This window comes from Pteronotus mesoamericanus, unplaced genomic scaffold, assembly GCF_021234165.1.
Source record: "Pteronotus mesoamericanus isolate MK-2021 breed Mesoamerican mustached bat unplaced genomic scaffold, CSHL_Meso_final contig_221, whole genome shotgun sequence".
Taxonomy (NCBI): domain Eukaryota; kingdom Metazoa; phylum Chordata; class Mammalia; order Chiroptera; family Mormoopidae; genus Pteronotus; species Pteronotus mesoamericanus.
The window spans coordinates 17,283,618-17,306,107 of record NW_026555092.1 but is presented as its reverse complement, the minus strand read 5'-3'; the positions used below and the strand labels follow the sequence as shown (position 1 = coordinate 17,306,107).

Below are 22,490 nucleotides of genomic sequence, written 5' to 3'. Positions count from 1 at the left end.
AACTTCACGACTAAAAGCCCGAGTGCAGGCTGAGGTAAGGTGAAGTCCCCCAAAGAGCCCCTTGAACGGAGAACCCTGGCTCTCAGTGACACACATTCAACATCACCATCTAAGCCTAATCTGACTGTTCATTTTGTTTTCAAGAATTCTTCCAGGGCAATGGGAACTTCGAGTCCACAGAAGGAGACAGGGTTTAGAACCAGGAGACAGGCGGCATGAAGAGAAACCACAAAAGGGTTTGAATTTGGGGAAAGGAGATGAGCTGTCCCAGAATCCAATGTTGGGCCAGACCACTGGGCTGGATGGTCAGGGGAGCAGGTAATGAGGCACTTCCCTAAAAATAAGGAACCGTGAGCCCCTGGAGGGCGGGGCCAAGGTCAGGGGACACGTTCCTGTGTGGGGGAAGCTCAGGTGCCTGAGGGGGCAGTAAGGAAGAGTCCACCTTCAGGGCCACATCTCCGTTAGCATGGCCTTTTTCATCTCGCTTGGGGACAATTGATTCCTCTGATTTCTGGAGCTCTGCACAGACGATTAGAGGTGCTGTGTTTTTCCCTTCATCATGAAGGCAAGGTTCAAAGAAAGGGCGAAGGGGGCCAGAGAATGTGTGGGTGAAGGTAAAAATATGGGATTTGTCGGTTACATTGTAAAAGGAGATGATTCCCGCTTCGTAGTCCAGGAAAATTCCCACGCAGCGTGGGGGCTCTCTCAGGCGGAAGGAGGTCTGCGGGGATGTGAGAGCTTCGTACTGGTTCCCACGACTCTGTCGCACAAGCCAGTGTCCGTTGGCTGGCGATGCCGTGACCTTCCCCTTCCTGCTCACAGACTCACTGCACACCCCCAGGATCCATTTGGTCTTGTCCCCCACGTACACCTCCCAGTAGTGACAACCAGCTGTGAAACACTCAGAGCCTAGGACACTGACGACGAAATCAAACCTCTGGGGGTTGTCGGGCACAGGCTGCCTTCTGTCTCCAAGCTTCACACATCTGCAGTCCTTAGACAGGATGAGCTTGGGATGCGCGGTGTCGGGGTCCAGGGTCACCGCCACTGCAGAGAGGCACGGAAAGGTGAGGTTTGGGAAGGCTAGGTCTAGAAGGAAAAATAATTTTGGGGTCTGCACCCTCTGTCATTGGCCCATTTTAGTTCATGATTCCCTCTATCCCTTGTGTCCTGGAACCAAAGAAAAGTGTCTTCCAGTGTCCTGGGCCTCCCAGTCATGTATTAAGTAAAAGAAAAGAAAGTTTTTCCTCTGTCTGTGAAGATGCCTTAATCCTTAGGAAATACTGCTTTTGTCTTCGATGGTACAAAGGAAACTAATGTGTGATAATAAACATTGGCTCTGATGTTAGATCAAGAAGCCACACTGGAAGTTTGAGTCCCAGCTCTGCCACATGCTAGTTATGTGACCTTGGGTGTGTTATTCATCTCCAAACCTTAGTTGCTTCATCTGTAAAATGGGGAAAATGGCAGCTCCTACATTGTAGAGCTGTTGTGCACATCTGATGAGCTAACACATTAAGATAGCTCTTCCTTCACACAGTGAATGTGTGATGCTCATTTTGTTAGCTAAAATTATTACGTATGATTATCTGTAAATGTTAATACAGAGAGAAAGACTCTTCCTTAAAATTGTGGAAGGTCATGGTGAGTCTCCCTCCTGCCCCTAGTACAGAAAACAGGCTCTTCTTGGAGAGTTAAATCCGTGAAATGTGTACTTTGTCAAGGTGGTGGGAGTAAGCCAAACCGTGAGTGTGAGAGGGGCTTGGGGGCTCCCAGAATGTCAACCAACGTGACCTGGCGTGCTCTCAGGTGGCCCACTCATCAGTTTCACTGTACCTGCCTGAAGGAAGATGGCGTGAACAAAAGGGAGATGAACAGATAACTGGAAAACATCCTGGAAAACTGATAAGCCCCCAAGCAGTGAAAACAACATCTCATTGAAACAGCAGCAAAAAAATGCAAATATTTAGGAATAAATTGAAAGAGAGATGTGCAAATCTTTTAGAATAAAACTATTAAAACTTTTGTAGTCTACATTGTTGGGGCACCTGCCCATGCCATCCCTTCTCTGAGAATCTCAGCCACCAACCCCCAAGAAAACCGATCTGCAGAACAAGAAGAATGTGGCAGATACACAGATGGAGAGAGGAGCGCTGGCTGGTTACCCACTTGTGGGATGAGGAGAACTTCCGAAGCCTGAGAGCACAGAAGAAGCTACCCAGGAAAAATTTTTTAAATTTGACTACATAAAAATAAGACACTCATGCATCAAAAAAGTAATATAAGGACATTAAAATGCAAATGAAAAACTCAGAAAAATAATTTGTGACAAACAGGACAAAGAATTTCTACACTTTATATAGAAAGCATCTTCACAAACCAAAAAGTAGCCAGAATAGAGATAAGAGCAGACAAGTCATCAAGAAGACGTACAAATAACTAACAATTTTTTAAGTCTAACCGTGATCCTTCCCAAAAGTCACAAAGATTTTTAAAATTTTGATAAGTAGATAAACAGTTTTGATTAAAAAAAAAAAAAAGTTAGTCTACATTCCAAAGGAACAGAACACGCGGCTCCATAATGTGGAAGGATTTCATTGGTGTAACTTACCGAAGTGCAGCCGGGCCCTTCTCCAGCCTGGAAGACAGAAAAGCGACTGTAAAAGCGATGGAGAAACAGAGAAATCCCAGAGGGCTGCAGTCAAGCACAGTGACAGGGTATCTCACCTGAGTTGGCTGCCACTCTTTTCAACTCTATAAAAAAAGAAACAAGAAGAGTGAACTATCACTGAAAATATAGAATCAATAGGAGAGACGTGGGTTTGGAAGTTATAAGAACATAGGAAACTTACTCAGTTCACTCCGGAGTTTCTCTAAAGAATAAAAACAGTTTGACAGATCAGAACGAGGGCTTCCATATTTCCATAATGCCGTAGTCCCATCCCAACCACATTCCCACGTCAGATCCTCAGTGGCCATACCCTAAATGTCTGTCCCCACGCCAGTGCTTGCAACAGCAGTGGCTCCCAGTCACGCACCAGGAGTCCCCAGAGATACTGCATAGGGTCGGCAAATTACTAAGAGAGCCAAACCTGATTGTGGCTCATTCATCTCACGCATCTAAGAAACGACAATGTAAATGTACGTAGATGTTGTGATAGAATAAAATATAAGTTCATTTAAAACTATCACTGAGTTTCTATTAGATTTTCTTATGTATATTTTATCAAGGTAAAATAGACATGCCATGTCTGAAGACTTTTTTTTTTAATAAAGAGGTTCTCTTACATGAGATGGTGGAGAAACCCTGTTCCACATATTGGGTTTAATGAGGATCCATCCACCTTGGATCCACCTAAGGGAACTTCATGCCTGGTGATTGAAGGGCCTTCCAGATGGCTTCACCTACAGGAGCTATATCTCTTCTTGGTTAAACGTTTCCCATTTAGAGTCTAGGTAACTGTTGTACAGGGAAGGGGAGCAGGGAATACTTAAGAAAAGAGGCCATTGAGAGCCAAGAAATCTCCATCCTTATGACTTGAAATACTCTGGCCTCTTCTCTTCTGCCCCAGGAAGTGAAACCAAGGCCTCCATCCTAAAGCAAAGATGTCAGCTGTAGGAGCTCTGTGCCATGGATGAGAACTTACTGAGGGTCTTATTGAGCCTTCCTAAAAAAAGAGAGAAAAAGGCAAGAGTGAGCAGATGCCCTGCTTCATCCCCGAGCCCAGGAAGGCTCATCCGTCTGCCCCCCACAGCGGAAAGGATGAAGACCCTGTCCGCCACAGGTGCAGTCACACATCCCAGAGGGCGGACAGGGAAGCCCAGGTCTTCCTCCTCCCTTCCACTTCGTCTGGTTTCACTTCCGCTGTCGACATGCTTGTAACCGTGTGCACGTGAGTGTATGCCTCGCTGCCCTTTTATATCCTACTGTTGATAATATCCACAGTGGAGGCCTCATATGGACTTGTGGACACGGCTCTATTAGTCTCTACAGTAACTCCCCTGCAGTCCTGTGGAGAGGTTCACAGATTTGGAGATTCCAGATGGTTTGGGGGCATATATGTATGCTTCCCATGCTTCAGGGGAGTACTTGTGGCTTCTCCAGAGGGGTCACCAACTCCACATTTTCCCTAGCATCGGGCCCTGCCAGAGAATTGAAGTTGCACATTTTAGTCCGCTGCCAGGTGCCGTGCTAAGGACCGGCCATGTGTGAGGCATTGGGCACTGGGGCCACGAAGCTACATAAGATATGACCCCTAAGGCGCTCCTGGCTTATGTTTATATTAATGTTATTAATATAACTGGTATTATAATTATATGATGTTAAGTATATTATAATAATATTGATCATATTATTCATAGACTATGTTATTTATAGATAATGTTGATGTATTATATTTCCACTACTAATAGCCTCCATATATTGTGTCCTGTTCTCATAATGAGGTAGGCACTGAATCCTCTTGACAATGTGAGGTGCACATAATCATTATTCTCATTCTCCAGAGAGGTGGCCTGAGGCTCAGAGGGATATGGAAATTTGCCCAGGTCATACTGTTAGTAAGTGGCCAAAGAGGCAAGATTCAAGCCCAAGTCTGCGTGACTCCCCATTAGGGGCCTTCACCGCTGCACGCACACTGTGCCTCTACTCTCGGACAGAACAGCCAGAGTCCATGCGGTGTGCGCGCCCACACCCTCACCTGCTGGGGGATGTAAGGGAAGGGGAGAGGAGACGCCCAGACTCATTGCTTGCAGAACCATATCTGAGCCAGTGACCTGTCCTCTCAGCTAGGTTTTCAAAGGGCAGGGACCATGCCTATTTTTTTTTGTACCCTAGGTGTCTAACTTCCACCCGCAGTGGCCCAGCGCAAATATTCAATGAACGAAGATGAAATGGCAATATGGGGAAGGAGTTCCGGACACTATCATAGGAGAGTTTTTTCAGGTTTTCTCTTTTAACCCTGAAAACAATCAGCTGAGGGGATTCATGATCCCCATTTTATGGATAAGGAAACCAAAGCTCACAGCAATGAAGTGACACATCCAAGGCCGACCGATGACCTGACCAGGTGTCACCGACCCCCGAGCCTGTGACGCGCCCACTGTATCACACCACCTTTCTGAATGCGAAGGCTGTACAGATCCTTGAGATTCTCATACATCCCAGGTGAGCATATTCATATATCTTTAAATAGAATATAGACCCTCTTTGCAGGTGATGGGTGGAAAGGCTGATAAAGGGGGCTGATGATAACTCAGGCCTGTGAATTTCCACCATCAGCATCCGCTCACCCACAGCCACCAACCCCACAACTCCTTCAGACTGGAAGGTAAACTCCAATAATGTGAATGGAGGATACGCGTGCATGGGCCTGCATAATGTATGTATAATAATAGACTGTCAGCATTTATAGAAAAGGAGAATGAATATGTTATTTGTTCCCTACCCCTTATTCTCTACGTATAATTACCTTTTTCTTTGGCATGGTCTGAGAGAAGACTTTCTAGAGGGAGAAAAGTTTAAAAGAAAATGAGATTCTGTGCCATTACCTTAAAGTCCCTGACTCCTACTGATTTTACCTGCTATTGTCGCCCCGCCTCCCTGATCCCGGCCCTCATCATCTCCCATCCGGACGACAGAGACGAAAGTCCTTCACATGATCTGCAAGGCCTAGCCCCTGCCTGACTCCGCAGCCTCGCCCCAGTCCCCTTTCCCCTCGCTTCTGCACCGTATTTCGCTCCCCTGTCCTTCTGCTGTGGATAGTTTTCTGTTCCCTCTTCCCCCTGCCTGTCCATCCTACAGATCAAACAACACTTCTTCTGGGAACTCCTCTTCTGTCCCTGAGGTTTGGTTGGTTCCTCCTGGTCATAATCTTCACAGCTCCCAGGACTTCCATTCGAGGCATTAGTACCGTTGTGCTTTTACATTTAATTGTGTAATTATTTAATTCATGACTGAAAACTCCAGCAGGGCAAAGACTGTCTGCTTTTACTCACCATTCTACCCCTGGCATTTAGTGCAGCCCAGGGCACTTTTGTAGGTAATTATCAATTATTTGTTGAATGAATAAAAGCTTCCCCCATGTTACACCTACATGACTCCCACAGAATAAGATCAAGCAATGAGTTCACACATAAAAATCATCAAACATACTGAAAGGCAAGCTAGTACAAGTCAGAGTTAGCAAAGACTGGAAAACATAGGTATGGACCCCACATCACTGCTGCCACCAAGAAAAGCAGATGTTGGAATTTTCAGGTACAGAATTTAGATTAGTGGACACTGGAGACACACAAATGGATAAAACACAGAAACATTCCCACCTATTCCAGGACACTTACCTACCTCCATCACCTGTTCATAGAGAAGCTTCTCTGGAAGAGAGGAGAGAGAGAGAAAGATGTCAGCTCAGCTTAAGGAAAGGCTTTTTCGAACAGGCAGAGTTGTCCAAGGACAACAAACTGCCTGAGTAGGACTTTGCTCCTTGTCACTGTTGGTGCGTGACCATTTGAAAGGATTAGAGGGTCTTTAAACCATTAGATAGGGACAGAGGTGTTGGATGATGTGTCTTTCCAGGTGCCATATGACCCTGAGATTCTGTGAAGTGCGATCATATTTATGAGGGTTTTACCCAATGGATAGAATTGGATTTTTTAATTAATTAGAAGGCTGGCATGATCAGCTATTTTTAATTTCTCAAAAGGTGAGAATGCACAGCTCTTCCCAGGAGCTGTCTGCAGCTTCTTTGATCTTCTCTGCAATATGCATCCCAGAGCATCGTTCTGCCAGTTTTCTCCCAGTCAGTTGGGAGGGTCTCCAGCCTATGGCTAACCATCAGGTCTATGTCTCCTTCCTCCCAGCCTTTTCCTAGAGAAGCCACAGTCCTACTTCCGCGCTCCCTTACCACCTGTTACCTTTTGATCGTCTTTGCTTCCAGATGAAGCAAATGCCCACCACGATGAGAAGCCCCAGGACAGGCAGGATCACAGCAAGAGCCACTTCTGAGGAGGAGATCCTTCCTGGAGACGGGGCTGAAACAGAACCACCAATGACCACCCTCGCCAGATACCACAGAGCTTCTTCCAGGCCATGGGCCCTGCCTCATATGGAAGGTGGCTCAGGCCCATCCCAACTGTCTCTGTCACCTCTAGGAAGAGACCTCCAGCCAAGGCTGTTGAGACTCTTTGCTTCTCTCAGTAACTCAAACCCTGGATAACTCAGGGATGACTTTAAAGTAAGATGTTCATCTCTCAGGAGTGCTTTTGGTGGTCCTGCCTGAAGACAATAGGTTAAACTCAGCTTCCTAATCACAACCTCCTCTGTAGTTCACAATTCTGCAGACCACAGTCCTGCTCTGTAGCAAAACTACTTCTGTAGGGCTACAGCTACAGGCCTAAAGCCTAGGCAGGAAAAAGGAAAGAAGGAGAGAAGAAAAAGGGATCAGAGGAGGCGCTATGACAGTGGTGAAGGGCCTAAGCTGGGTGTGAGTCCTCACTCATCCACCGTGGGACCCTAGGCAGGAGATCAGGCCTCTCCAAGCCTGGCTTGTCATCTGTAAAATGGGGGTGCTAATGATCCCGGTCCCACTGGGTTGCTGGGAGATTTAAAGGGAGGAGGATGTAAAGTGCTTAGTACCAGTGAAAGGCAATGGCAGTAGGGAGAGAGGGGAAGGGGGAGAGAAAAGAAGAAAGGGATTAGCAGAGATCCATGATCACTCCTCACCTGGGACCCCAGGCTACACTGTCCTTCTTGGGTCTAAAACCACCCTTCTCTGCCACATGACTGCGTTTCAAGGGTCTTTAAAAGTTTATGACCCTTTGACCCATTAATTCTACTTTTGGAAACACATTCTAAGAAATAATCTGAATCACTTCCCAAATTATGTGCAATGATGTTCACTGCACTGTTAGAGGAAAAACTGAAACTATCCAGATGTCAAAAAATAGGGCTTTGAGTCCTGGATGGTATGGCTCAGTTGGTTGGGTGTCGTTGGCAAAGTGAAAGGTCGCTGGTTTGTGCCTGGGTTGTGGGTTCCGTCCCTGGTAGGGACATGTACGAGAGGCAACTGATTAATGTTTCTCTCTTGCATCGATGTGTCTCTCTCTTTGTCCTTCCCTTCCCCCTTCTAAAAATAAATTAACTAAATGTTTTTTTAAAAGAGAAACAGAGCATTGATTAATGTTACATGCTATACCCACACAATGAAATACTATGCAGCTCTTAAAAATCATGTTGTAGAGAACTACTTAAGGACACGGGCAAAAATTGCTCACGACCTTGTAAGTGGAGGGGGGGAAAATCACCCTAAGCAGAAGAATACATATACATAACAATGCACACTCAGAGATGCATGCATGAAAGAAATTCTTAAAAGAAATGCCCCAAATATTAGTAGTAGGTCTCTCCAATTTGAGAGGCCTTGTTTATTGTTTCTTTAAACTATTCTGTGTTTTTAGTTTTCTGCAGTAAACATGTTATTCCTAGTATTTAAAACATTCAAAAATTATTTATAAAGTTTCCGCTATGGTAATGTCCCAGCTTTTACCTGCTATGACCATGGCTGCGGTCTTCTCCTGACCAAGGACCACATTGCGGATGGTGCAGGACACTCTCCCCACGGTGCTGTCCCTGACTTTGCTGGATATCGCCGTTTCGAAGAACCCAGCTTCGTCCAGGGAAGGGGCCTCGGTCTCGAATGGAAGCACCTTGCCTTGAGGGTCTCTCCATTCGGCCAAAGGCTTTGGGAACCATCCCACCGACCTGCACACCAGCTGGATCCATCCAGCGTCGTAGCCCTTCACGTGGATGTAAGGGTCGGAGCCTAGAACTGGAAAGGAAAGCTGCCTGGCAGCGCCCAGGCAAGAGCCTGGTCCCCGCCAGAGCCCACGGCCGCAGGGGGTGAACAGGGGGCGGGGCTGTTAACTGCACCTGAATGCCTGCCCTCTCTCCACCCCGCCCTGCGCCTCCCAAAGGGATGAGGCAGTCTCTGCAACCCAGTACCTTTCCAAATGCACCCCTACAGGTAACAGCATCACATAATCCACTCCCCTTTGAAAAATGGCTAACCTGCAACCTGGAGGACCACGGTGCCCTCTCGACTCAGGTTTCCGATGTGTACCCGACATCGGTACGTCCCTCGGTCCTCCAGCCCGACGTCGCGGATCTCCAGTGTGACACTTCCCTTTTGGCCGTCGCTCACCAGCGCCGTCCGCCCTTTATATTCTGGAACCACGTCTTCCTCGCGGTCTTCCCCCTCCCGGAACACGTGAACAACCTGGGAGGGCCCGGGAGTCGGCGTCCGCAGCCAGCGCACCTCGGTGATCTCCTTTAGTGACCAGAGGGTGAGGGGGCAGAGCAGCTTGGCTGTGCCCCCTAGCGGGGCCAGGTAGAACTTGTCGGAGTCCCCTGTGTCGTGAAGACAAAAAAAAGAGGCAACGCGGTCTGGGAGGGATCGGAGAGCAAGAGCTTGGCAGAGGATGAAGGGGTATCTTGGGGAAGGAGAGAGCCCGAGAAGGTCATTGGAAAGCATTGGGGTTAGAGCAGAACCCCAGAAGAAAGAAAGCCTGTCGCCAAGCCTCCTTATTCTTGGGACTCCTTGGTCAGATGTGCCAGGCAGGGGAAGAGGTTCAGGAACTCCTACCTGAGAGGTGTATGGGCAGCTGGAAGAAGACGATTGTGATGAGGTAGCTGGAGAGCCAAGAGCCAGAGGAACTTGCCGTCTCCATTTGAACTAGGAGGACAGACAGGCAGACACCAGAGAGGGTTGGTGAGCTTGATGTGAGAAAGTGTACAACCTAGGAGGTGGGGCGGAGATACAGGCTGCGTAGCAGGCCTCTGGAATCACATAGATCAGGGTTCAAATCCCAGCTCTGCTACTTACCTCCGTGCAACATTGTGACTTAACTTCCCAGAGACTCTCTCTCTCCATCTTTAACATGGTTATCAATGTGCCTCCTTGCAAGATTATTGTGAGCTAGGAAGGAGGAAAGTGCTGAGCACAGAGGCTGGCATCGTGGTTGAGTCTATAAATTCTGCGAGTGAGGATGATGGTGCAGGTGAGATGGGTGAGGACCGAGTGTGCCCTAGAAGGCCTGGGCAAGCGTCTGGAAGGTGGAGAACTTATACCCAGACCTGGCCTGGTAAACACCAGAGTGCTGGCCTCTTCATGCCTTTCATGTCCCAGGCCAGGCTTGGGAAAGGCTACAGGCCAATCTTCCACCCACATGGGGCCTGGAGCTCTTCCCTGACTGCCCTTTCCATTTAACTCTCCAGAAACAACAAACTAAGGCAGCAAGGTCCCTTCATTTCATCACGAAGGCACTGATCCTATAAACTCTGGGTCTGGAGTTAGAAAGACCTGCGTTCAAGTCTCAGCTTACCCAGGCACTGCAATAGCTCTGTGTCCCTGGAAATTTGCATAAATCTGTGGGCCTCCAGGTCTTAATCTATAAAGGGGGAACCATCTACTGTGAGAGTTCAAAGAGGTTCAAAGGAATGTAAAGCACTTGCCAAAAACGCCTGGCAGAACAAATGCTCAACAAATGAGCTGTTATTCCTGAGAGGGGCAGGCACTGAGTGCAGAAACTACAGAAAGACCCTAAAGGGTTCCCCAACTACCTGACTACCTGAAATTCCTACAGCAGGAAGCCAATCTCTCATGCCACCATTGGGAAGAAGTTTAAATGTAAAAACACTCCAAGGAGAGATCATCTCCTACATTCTCTCCAAGACTGCAAATCTTTTCCAAAGAAGGGGGTTTTTGTAAAAGTTATCAGGCCAGGTCCCTATAGGTCTTGGAATAGGGCAGAGATGGGACTTGGAGGAGGTGGGGTTGTCAGAGAGAGAATGGGACACTGAAGATGGACTTAACCTTTGAACACATTTCCAGTTCTGTTTTTCTTGTTGCCAAGAGCACACTGGTTTAAGGTTGTTTTTGTTTTTTAATCATGATGCATATTGTACACTCTTCTAATCCCCCAATGTTGCAAATGGCAACACAGCAGTAGGATACAATGAGGTTAAGATTACTGTTAGAATATATATATATTGCCTCGATCCCACATACTTTTTTACAGGTTGCCAGCTACTCAGAAACTGAACAGGAGAAATTAGGTAAAAGAAAAAAATCTCCCTTTTCACTGAAGGTGGAAATTGGCAGTGCCCCGGATCCCCTGGAGATGCCCGAGCCCTCCAAACCCTCAATTAAAAGATGTTTTTGAAACACTCCCTGGGTAGAGGTGGCCAGAATGACACAGAGCTCCGAACTGAGCCAGGGCTGCCTGAAACCAAAGGGCAGGAGCCCGCCCCTGACCATGGCCCCATCTTCCTAAATTCAGCTTGTTTTTTAAGTGATGAAGAGACTGTGCTCCAGAGTCAGCCTGGGGCCAGGCCATGGCTCTGCCATTACCTGGCTGTGTGACCTTCAACGGTCTAGTTTACCCCTTCAAGCCACCTCTCATTCACACATGAAATGAAGTTAATAATAGTACCTACTTTGTAGATAGGGCTACAGTAAAGAGTCATAGAAAATACATGCGAAATGATTTGTGCCAGATTCTAAGAATAAAAAGGCAAACGAAGTCCTTCCATCAGATTGCCACTCCTTGTAATGAGGGCAACTGAGGTGGCTTTAGCAGAGGAGCCTCCCTAAAGCACATTATCACATTACTGATTCATGGTAAGCACCCAAAGGAACAAACTAACCCAGCAGAGGATGACATCAGAAATAGGACTTCTACTCACTAGGCATCTGAGACATGCAAATTAAGACCACAGTTAGATATGATTTGTCTTCCTTCAAATGATCAAATATTAGGAAAAAAATAATACCCAGAGTTTATCATATGTGTGGGCAAAATGACTTTCTAGCCCATCGCTAAACAACTTTCACAAGGATAATCTAGCAGTAAGTATCAAACGATTTACAAATATGCAAAAGTTTTAATACAATAATTTTACTTCCAGAAAAGAATCTTACAGAAATAAATAAGAATGTGCACAAGGATTTGATGGTGAGGATGCTCATCACAAAATTATTTATGAAAAGGAAAAATTGAAAACAACCTAAAAGTTCATTAAAATGGGAACAATTAACTTGCACATTTTTGCAATGAAACACTAAGGAGCATTTCACACTCACATGATAGAACAATCTTTAAGGGCACTGGGAAGTTTTCACTGTAATTCAAACAATAACATTAAAAAGCTCTGGATAATATGATACAGTTTAGGGAAAAGATGCTTGGAAAAAAGGCAAGAATGTAGATGTTTAGCAGTGGTTACTTCTCAGGGAGGGGAAAACCTTTGCAACAGAAGTTCACTTGATAACTCCAAGCAACTTAAGAAAACCTTGCAAATCTACACATGATCAGTTTGAAAGCACAGGACCTGGATAATAGTTAGGGCTAAATAAATGATAACTATTTAATTAATAGCGATGACGATAATACTGAAATGAGTCTTTAGACAAAACCCATCCAGTCCCCTTGTCACTCATCCCCTTTTGTGCTCATTTCCTGTTGCCTCGTTTTGTCCTTTAAAACGTTATCATGAGTAAGGAGAAAGGGGATAGCTTCTCCAACGAACCTGAGCATCCTGAGAAAGTTAAAGGAAAATTAAAAAGAACGAAGAGAGGACAGAGGAAGGGAGACTCACCACCTTAAGAATCAAGGGTCCTTTGTTCATCAGAGCTGGAGTCTCCGCGCTGTGGACGCTCCCTCCCTCCATCCAGGGAGATCAGGCACTAGGCAGAAGGATCAGGGAGGGCTCTGGAGGTGAGCCTGGGAAAAGTTCACCTTTTATTCTGATGCCTGCAGTCCCCAGCCAGGGGCTCCCTCTCTCAGTCCCACAGACTCCCTCCTAGCTGTCCTTATACACCAACAAGCCACACCCTGCCTGTCTGCCCCTGATAAGGGAACAGAGCAAAGAGGAACCTCCCTTAAAAAAACTGAGAGGAACTCCAAGTGCCAGAGTGCCACCAAGTGTGAAGGACCCTTGGCCCTCAGCGCCCTTTCCCTCCCAAGCTAACTGCATAGTGATTCCCCTTCATACGTTTTGACCCTAAATCACCCTTTCTGAAAAGCTTGCTCCCATTACTCTCCATATCTGAGTAAAACTGTAGATTGGTTTCAAAGCCATCCACCAATTAGCCACCTTCTTTGACTCACTACCTTTATCTCCAGCTGCACCCTGATGTGCGCTTTCTGACAAGCAAACTTGCTCCCTTCCTGCCCATATTGACAGCTCTCATAATATCCATTAACTGTATATCCATAACATCCATAACTGCGTCCTTAACAATGCATTATAAAAACAAACAAAACAAAAACAGACTCATAGAAACAGAGACCAAAGGGATGGTTACCAAAAGGGGGTGTGTGTGTGAAAAGATGGGTGAAAAAGTGAAAAGGAATATAGTCAATAATATTGTAGTAAGTCTACATGTGACAGATAATTATTAGAATGGGGGGGTGATCACTTCGTATGGTATAAAAATGTCAAATCACTATATTGTTCACCTGAAACTAATATAACCAATATAAGATTGTATACAAACTACACATAAATAAAATATAAATTTAAACATAGCTATTTCTGGGAAAGGCAATGAAGTTGATGAGAGGGAAGAGAGAGAAGAGAAACTTTTGTTTTTTCTCTTCATGGTTTTTACAAGGACTACATATTATTTATATTTAAATAGTAAAATACATATGGGGGAAACCCCAATGCATATACTTTTATATATTTTTTAAATTATATTTTATTGATTATGCTATTACAGTTGTCCTGATTTTTTCACCCTTTGCACCTCCACCCAGCACCCCAACTCCCTCAGGCAATCCCCCGTCATTGTTCATGTCCATGGGTCATGCATAAAAGTTCTTTGGCTACTCCATTTCCTATACTGTATTTTACATCCCCAAGGCTATTCTGTAACTACCTATTTGTATTTCTTAATCCCCTCACCTCTTCACGCACTCCCCAATACCGCCCTCCCACCTGGCAGCCATCAAAACATTCTCCCTGATGAAGACCATATCCATGATGCTATCTGTTCTTCTTGGTGCTGAGTTTGATTTCTAGATTCAATTGTTGGTATTTTTTGCCATTTTGTTGTTCATAGTTTTGATCTTCTTTTTCTTCCGTAAGCCCCTTTAACATTTCATAGAATAATGGTTTGGTGATGATGAACTCCTTTAGCTTTTTCTTGTCTGGGAAGCTCTTTATCTGCTCTTCAATTCTAAATGATAGCTTTGTTGGGCAGAGCAATCTTGGCTGTAGGTCCCTGTTTTTCATGACTTTGAATATTTCTTGCCAATCCCCCCTGGCCTGCAAAGTTTCTTTTGAGAAATCACCTGACAGTTTTATAGGAACTCCCCTGTAGGTAACTAACTTCTTTTCTCTGGCTACTTTTAAGATTCCCTCTTTGTCTTTAACCTTTGGCATTTTAATGATGATGTGTCTTGGAATGGGCCTCTTGGCATCCATCTTATTTGGGACACTCGGTGTTTCCTGGACTTTAGTGTCTATTTCCTTTAAGGAAGATTTCTTTCATTATTTTTTCAAATAGATTTCCAATTTCTTGCTCTTTCTCTTCTCCTTCTGGCACCCCTATGATGTGACTGTTGGATCTCTTGAAGTTGTCCTAGAGGCTGCTTATATCATCCTCATTTTTTTGGATTCTTTTTTCTTCTTGTTGTTCTCATTGTTTTTAGGTTCTTTATGTTCCATATCATTGATTTGATTCTCGGCTTTACCCACTGTACTGTTGTTTCCCTGTAAATTGTTCTTTATTTCAATTAGTGTATTATTCATTTCTGACTGGATCTTTTTTATGCTGTTGAGGTCCTCACCAAGTTCCTTGAGCATCCTTATAAGCAGTGTTTTGAACTCTGCATCTGATAGATTGCTTATCCCCATTTTATTTAGCTCTTATTCTGGAGTTTTGATCTGTTCTTTCATTTGGGCCATGTTTCTTTGTCTTCTCATTTTGGCAGCCTCCCTGTGTTTGTTTCTATGTGTTATGTAGAGCTGCTTTGACTCCTTGGCTTGGTAGTGTGGCCTAATGCAGTAGGTATCCTGAATGGTCCAGTGGCACAGCCTCCCCTATCATCCAAGCTGGGTACTTGAGATGACCCTTTTGTGTGGTCTGAGTGCACCCTCCTCTTATAGTTGAGCCTTGGTTGCTGTTGGCATATCAATGGGAGGGATTTACCCAGGCCAGTCAGCTGCAAAGATTGGCTATGACCACTTAACCACCAACCTCCACCCTCCGTCGGGGGGCAGCTGCGCAGGGGCAGGGCGGTGGTGCCCTGACGCGGTCTGCAGCTGTCCATTGGGTGTGCGGGCCCTAGGGTTTCCCAGGTGGTACAGACCTAGGTCAGCCCCCACCTGTGTTTTGCCCAGGGACATGTTGCCTGAGCTATAAAGCAACCTGAGATGGCTGCTACTTATGCTGGGCTTGGAGTTTCCCAGACAATACCAAGCTGTGAATCTAGGCTGGCTATTGCTAGTGCCAGGTCTGGGACTCACTGAAGCCAGCTGTTGTTTTGATAGGGTTTAGGAAGTTGCAAAGCATGAGCCAAGACAGACATTCATATGGAAAAGTAGTTTGGGTGGGCCCATAAATTGGGTGGGGCGGAGTCTCTGGGGATCTCCAAAGTGAATCAAACAGTGTTAGCCAGGTTGATGGAGTTTCAGATATGGCACAAGCTTGACAGCTCTGAGGGGGGAGGGTTTAGAAAAAGGACAATGGCTTCTGCTCACCTTGATGCCAGACACTTCAGTTCCTCCCTGTGTACCACTGGTGCCTTTCGAGCTGCTACCCTGGTGCTGGAGCTCAGAGGGAGTGAGTCTGAATAGGTGAGTCCATGTGTGGATTCTTTAAGAGAAGCTGCTTGGGATTCCAGCAGTTTCTTCAACTGATTCAATCCCTGCTGGTTTTTGCAGCCAGAAGTTGTGGGGGCTTATCTTCCTGGCACTGCAACCCTGAGCTGGGGGGCCTGGTATGGGGCTGGGACTCCTTGCTCCCAAGGTACCCCTCCCGAATTTTTATCCACCACATGTGGATGTGGGACCAGCCCATTCTGTGCCTTCGCCTCTCCTACCAGTCTGGATGGATGTTGTCTCTTTAATCCCATAATTGTCAGACTCCCATCAACCTGATTTCTGATAGTTCTGAGTGGTGGTTGCTCTATACTTTAGTTGTAATTTTGATGTGGTTGTACGAAGAGACGAGCCATGTCTCCCTACGCTGCCATCGTGTTTCATGTATTTTTGAACCTTATAAAAATGGAGTACATTGTACATAATTCTCCATAATTTTCTTTTTTTACTACACATTGTTTTCTGGATCTTGCTGACACCCGTGGTGGCTCAAACTATGTCCCCTCAACCCACTCAAGTTCGGGCCAGCTGAGACTTGCAGAGAAGCTGCCAGCAGGCCACCCCAAAGGCCACAGCAGCTCTCTCTGCTCAACTGACTCAGGCTCTGTACAAAGCTTGGGAAGGTTCTTTGGCCCGTGGGCAGCCCAGGAGTTCAGGAGAGTAGAGGCCTCAGGGGATCAACCTGCAGTGACCAAAGTCAGTGGAAAAGGCTCTGGCCTCGCACCTTCAGAGGGACGGTTCTGAACTGTATTCGTCATGATTCTCAGAGGTTCCCAGTGGGAATGAGCACAGCAGCCCACAGTCATCAATAGCTCGGTAATGCACATTTTATTGGTATTTCTTCCTTTTCTTCTCACTCCCCGTTTCTGATTCCTGGGATCACCTCCTAAACATGGAAAGACTTGTCTCACAGCCCGCTTTGGGTGAAGTACAAATAACGCACTGAAGATCACCCAGACGTATCCACAGAGCTGCAGGACATTCATTCACCGCTGTCCGGCAGACCATTGCGTGAATATACCTACACGTTGTCCATTCCCTTGACGATAAAAATGTGAGTTGTTTCTAAGCTTTTACTTTTACAAACAGTACTGCTATGAACATTCTTCATACATGTTTCCTGGTCCACATGTGCAAGAATTCCCCTAGGACAGCAGTTCTCAATGTGTGGTCCATGAACTCTAGGAGTCCCTGACACCCGCTCAGGAGGTCCCCCAGCACCATTACGGTCATAATAATACTAAGCCATTATTTGCCCTTTTCAAGGTGACATTCTCAACGATGCTGCAAAAGCAATAATTTTTAAGGTCCATGCACATTCACACACCTATGTACATCATGCCCTTACTACACCGATCAAAATTAACAATAATTCCTTGATATTATTTCATAACCAGTCTATGTTTACATGTTTTCAATGGTATCAAATGTCTTTTTACACATGGTTTGTTTAAACCCAGATCCAAACAAAAAGCACATGTTGCATTTTTTGGTTGTTCTTTAAGTGTTTTTATTTCATACTAACCCCTCTGCCTTTCTTTAAAAGTTTTTTCTTATACCTTTGATAGTTGGTAAAGCTGGGTAATTTGTGCAATATCCTACATTCCAGATTTGGCTGATGACTTTCTTGTGGTATCATTTAATTTATTTCCCTATCCCTCATATTTTCCATAAACTGGAAACTAGATGTTTAATTAGATTCAGGTTCACTTCTAAGCTGTGTGATCTGGACAAGAGCCTTAACCTTTCTGTGTCTCATTTTCCTTATTGGTATATTGAGGATAAGAATGGTAGCTACCTCATTGGGTTGGTGTAAGAATAAAGTAGGTAAGTCATGTAAAACACTTAGAACAGTGCTTGACACCCAATAAATGGTATTTATTATTATCTGAGAAAAGCCTCCAACTTGAAAGTCAGAGATCAAAATAAACAATGAAGACAATGTAGGATATGGAAGAAAATGGCAGAAAATTACTATTGATATCTTTAAAAATATGAAATAAGAGAAGAAACTGAATCCACAACAAAAAGCAAGATGTTACCAAAAGGAAAGTCAGGAAACCAGGGAAAACTCCCAGAAATTAAATTTCTGTAGCGGAAATGAAAAAAATCCAATAGGAGAACTAGAAAATAAAGTTCAGGGAAATCTTTTAGTAAGTAGAACAAATAAAACCAAAAGATGAAAATGAAAGAGAAAAGGTTTTAGAAAACAAAAACAAAGGAATCTGTCACAGAGAGAGTTTCCCAAAGTTGAAGAGTACTCGTTTCCTGATTGAAAGAGACCACTGAGTGTCTAGCACAATAAATGAAAAAGGTTAACAGAACACATTATTGTGAAGGTTCAGAATACCAAGGATGAAAGGGAAAATATACATCTTAAAAGCTTCCAGAACAAATGAAAAAACAAAAATCAAATAAGAAGTAACAGAAATCAGAATACATTGAAATTTTCAAGAGTCTAGCCACATGAGAAACTAGGTAACAATGGACCAATACCATTAAAATTTTGAGGGAAAATGATTTCCAATCTAGAAACCTGTACCCCACGAAACTGTCAATCCAATGGGAAGGTAAAACAAAGCCATTTTTAGACAAGCAAAGTTTCAAAATTTTACCTGCCATGAACCCCTTCTGGGGAAGTTACTAGAGAATGTGCTTCTCCAAAATGAGAAAATAAACCACAGGCAGGAGGATTCAACCACAGGCAGGAAGATTCAGGAGACAGGGGATTTGACACGGGAGAGAAGAGACGGGAATCCCCAGAATGTAGTTAGCGGGAGTCCTAGAACAGTAGTTGGACAGAGAGGCCAAGGCTACAGTTTAGAGCGAGAGGAGTCTGGGCCAAAGGAAGGGCGTCTCCAAGAAATAAAAAAGACAGTGAATGATTGCTGGCCCTGACCGGGTAACTCAGTTGGTTAGAGTGTCCTCTTGATACACCAAGGTTTCCAGTTCAATCTTCCATCCCCAGTCAGGGCACATACAGGAAGCAACCAATGAATGCATAAATAAGTGGTACAACAAATCAATGTTTTTCCTTCTCTCTCTCCCCCTTCCTCTCTCTCTAAAATTAATTTTTTTTAAAAAAAAACAAAGAAAGATCACTGGATTCATGTGACAAGATCAAGAGATGTTTTATAGTCCTAATGGAGAATTTGTGTAAGTAACAATAGATGCACAAATAATTAAGCTAATTTTTAAAAATAGGCAATTTTTTACTCCAGAAAAACTCTTCAATAAAGTGAATGTAATCTTAGTATGATATACACCTGAAAAGAAAAATATTCTATACTTATATTAATGTAAACTCTGACTCAACTAACCAGTGAAGTTTGCAGATTGGCCAAGGGTATTTTGATGGTCACAAAAGAGAGAGAGAAAGAGATCATAAACTCGTGGAGGAAAAACAGGGAGGGGACTTTCACCCCTTCCTGGCTCCAGCCTTCACCTTCCTAATGAAGAATCCCAGACCAGTATCTCCACACACATGCCTTTCTGGAGCCCCACGCCACTGGGCAACTCTTGCCTATTGCCATCTATAAGTGTAAAGTACAATAAGTCTCTCTCTTTCTCACACACACACACACACACCCCCCTCTATTCTTTTCCTCATCCTTTTCCAAGCCAACTCATCAGCCTCATCAACCTCCATTTTTATCAATGGCTCCAATATTTTTCCCATCTTCCAGTTTGACTTTTTCACTCGTACTTACTTTATATCCGGTCTGTTTAGTTGGCTTTCTATTTATAAAGATTTTATTTATTTATATTTAGAAAGAGGGAAAGGGATAGAGGAAGAGAGGGAGAGAAGCATCAATGTGTGGTTGCCTCTCGTGGGCCCCCAACTGGGGATCTGGCCCACAATCCAGGCATGTGCTCTGACTGGGAATTGAACCCGTGACTCTTTTGTTCGCAGGCGGGCACTCAATCCACCTTCCACACCAGCCAGGGCTTTTAGTTGGCTTGTTAAAGCCTTCCAAAGATCCCCGCCCTGTCTCAAGTTGTAATCTACTACAGAGTTTATATGAACTTTATAAACTGTACAACATGTCACAAATGTAAAATACCCCTACTATGCCAAGATTTCTGAAATAGGCTCTGGCTTGGTTACCTTTATTAATAATAGTAATCCAATCAGCATTTGTATACAATTTAAAAAATAACATTATATTTTCTTCTGATTAAAAGAAGGAAGTATAAATATTGTTAAAGTATTGTAACTGAATGCATGTCTGGCTGCCTGTCTCTAGGAAAGCCAATACTCAAGAGGCAGGTGCTGATGTAAAGGAAAGAGGTTTATTCAGATGCTGGTCATCTGGAAGATGGGGGACTCGGGTCTCAAAGCCCACCTCCACCTCTCAGTGGAGGCAGGTTTTTATAAGGAGAGAGAGGGAACAGAACAAAGAGATCAAGGAAGGGGGTCGAAAATTTCTCCACATGCAGACTAGCACAGTCCATTCCAAGAAGGCAAGTGATGGTCTGGTGTGCATCATCCTGGTTTAGTCATCCTGGGTTCACGTCATCCCAGCTTCAAGTCATCCTGGCTCCCTGGTTGAAAGTCAGCAAATCTCCTAGAGCTGACATGCCTGAAGGTCGGGGTCTGTATCTTCTGAAATTTGTTCCTAGGATTCTTACACAAACATGCTGTTCATCTCCAAACCACACGTTAGTCAGAGTCAGCACTTGGAGAAGCAATGTCAAAAGCATGGTGGGGTTATAAATCCCTGTTACAATTTCTCACTGGTCCCAAAGAAGATAAAAATAATCTTTGCTCTTAAAATAATCTGGATTTACATTTTGTTGTTTTCATCCAGCCTCTTTTCCGTATGTATACAATAATTTATTTTGAAACAATGAAACAAATATTGTGATTATGTTATATATGCCTCTATGTAAGGTTTTTATTTAATATACTTAAAGCATTTTATTATGTCAATAAATATTCTTCTGTGTCATTTTAATGGCCACATAGAATCCAATGACAGATATTCCATAATTTATTTAATCAACCCCTATTATAAATATTTTTGTGGCTTCCAGTTTTTACACTTAAAAATAGTGTTATCTGATTGTTTAATTAGATTGGAAGTAGAATTGCTGATTAAAGGTTATGCTCTTTTTTTCCTTCTTTTTTTTAAAATAATCACTCAAGGATACATTTATTGACTTGAGAGAGAGAAAGAAACATCGATGTGAGAGAGAAATATCTATCAGTTGCCTCTCAAATGTGCCCATACCTGAGATGGGAACACAGCCTAGGTATGTGCCCTGACCAGGGATGGAACCTGCAATCCTCTGGTACACAAGACAACACTCCAACTAACTGAGCAGCCCAGCAGGGCTATGCTCTTTTTTTAATTTAGTAAAAAGGGCTCTTTAGATTTGCTGTCTTAATCATTTTTATAGTCACATTGTTGTGCAACAGATCTCTGGGACTTTTTCATCTTGCAAAACTAAAACTCTTTGTCCATTGAACATCTCCACCGCCGCCTCCCCCCCCCCACGCCCCGCCCCGCCCCCGCACTCCAGCTCCGGGCAATCACCATGCTACTTTCTAAGAGTTTGAGTACTTTAGGTATCTCATATAAATAGAATCGTGCTTTATTTGTCTTTTTGTGGGTTTGTGCTCTTTTTTAAGGCTTTTGATATGTAGTACTAAACTGATTTCCAAAAAGTGGTGACAATTTACGCCTTCAAAGTGTGTGTGTCCATCTGGGCTACACCGTGTCTGCTTAGCATCCATCATTTGTTTCAAAAAGAATGAAAGTAGTGGGCCTAAATGTGTTTTCCTTTGGATAGGCCATTGTTCTATCTAGAATTCTGGCCAAAGTACTTGCTGGGACTCTTGCTAGCTGTGTGACCTTGGACAAGTCACTTAACTTCTCAGTGGCTCTGTTCCTCTATCTGTAAAATGGGGATAATAGAATATTGTTATACATGTGCGTTACTATACATACTTATCATGAGAAATACATAAGTTAATAAATGTAAAGCTCTTCTAAGAACAGTGCCTGGAACATAAAAAGCCCAGAAGAGAGGTGGCTATTATTATTATTGTTTTTGTTAGACTGAACAAGATTTATGTTGTCAAAGTATTTGTCTACCATTCTCTTCAATCCTTTATAACCTAATGAATGAAAAATAACAGCCAGGTTTTTTGGACGGTGGTGAGGGGAGGACTGTATAGATGGACAGCTATTTTAATTTGTAAAATTATTGTAAATAACTGTAAAATATTGTAATTGTAAAAATAATTGTAAACTATTATCAGTAAACTTGAACGCTTCTCTATGTCTATATTGGCTATTTATATTTCCGTCACTATTTCCTTTTTTAAAGTACAGTGGCAAACAGGATCTCACCTGATCTTCCTAATAAGCTCAGAAATCAAGAGGAGAGGTAACACCATCCGCGCTTTTCTAATTAAGAAACTGAGTCCCAGGTTTCATATCTCATCCTTCAAAGCCTAGCAGCTGTCCCGGGAAAAATACTCCCGGGAAAAACCTTTGTTAACACTTTATCCGCCCCGCCCCATTTCTAAAGCCTACACGAGGCATTCCGACGTGCTCTTTGCGCGCGCGCGGCCCTGCCTGGGGGCGGGGACTCG

At 44.1% G+C, this 22,490-nt stretch overlaps 1 protein-coding gene across 1 annotated transcript; it reads right to left on the bottom strand.

Annotated features, from left to right (window-relative positions):
* Positions 1–334: 334 nt before the first annotated feature.
* ERMAP (erythroblast membrane associated protein (Scianna blood group)) lies at positions 335–9,726 on the bottom strand. The gene is made up of 11 exons (XM_054571597.1): positions 9,642–9,726; positions 9,068–9,406; positions 8,547–8,828; positions 6,916–7,032; positions 6,343–6,375; positions 5,472–5,504; positions 3,648–3,668; positions 2,853–2,873; positions 2,728–2,754; positions 2,612–2,638; positions 335–1,047 (listed from the first exon to the last, which is right to left on the bottom strand). Exons 1-11 carry the CDS (start codon positions 9,724–9,726, stop codon positions 335–337), a joined length of 1,698 nt encoding a protein of 565 aa, XP_054427572.1.
* Positions 9,727–22,490: the final 12,764 nt, after the last annotated feature.

What these genes read in the sequence shown, in the direction of transcription:
- ERMAP (XM_054571597.1), bottom strand. Translation starts at nt 9,726, where the DNA reads ATGGAGACGGCAAGTTCCTCTGGCTCTTGGCTCTCCAGCTACCTCATC. An exon ending in CGTGGTCCTCCAGGTTGCAG is followed by an intron (nt 8,829 to 9,067) that starts GTTAGCCATTTT and finishes TTTCCTTTCCAG; the next exon opens with TTCTAGGCTCCGACCCTTAC. An exon ending in GAAGCAAAGACGATCAAAAG is followed by an intron (nt 6,376 to 6,915) that starts GTAACAGGTGGT and finishes CCTCTCTTCCAG; the next exon opens with AGAAGCTTCTCTATGAACAG.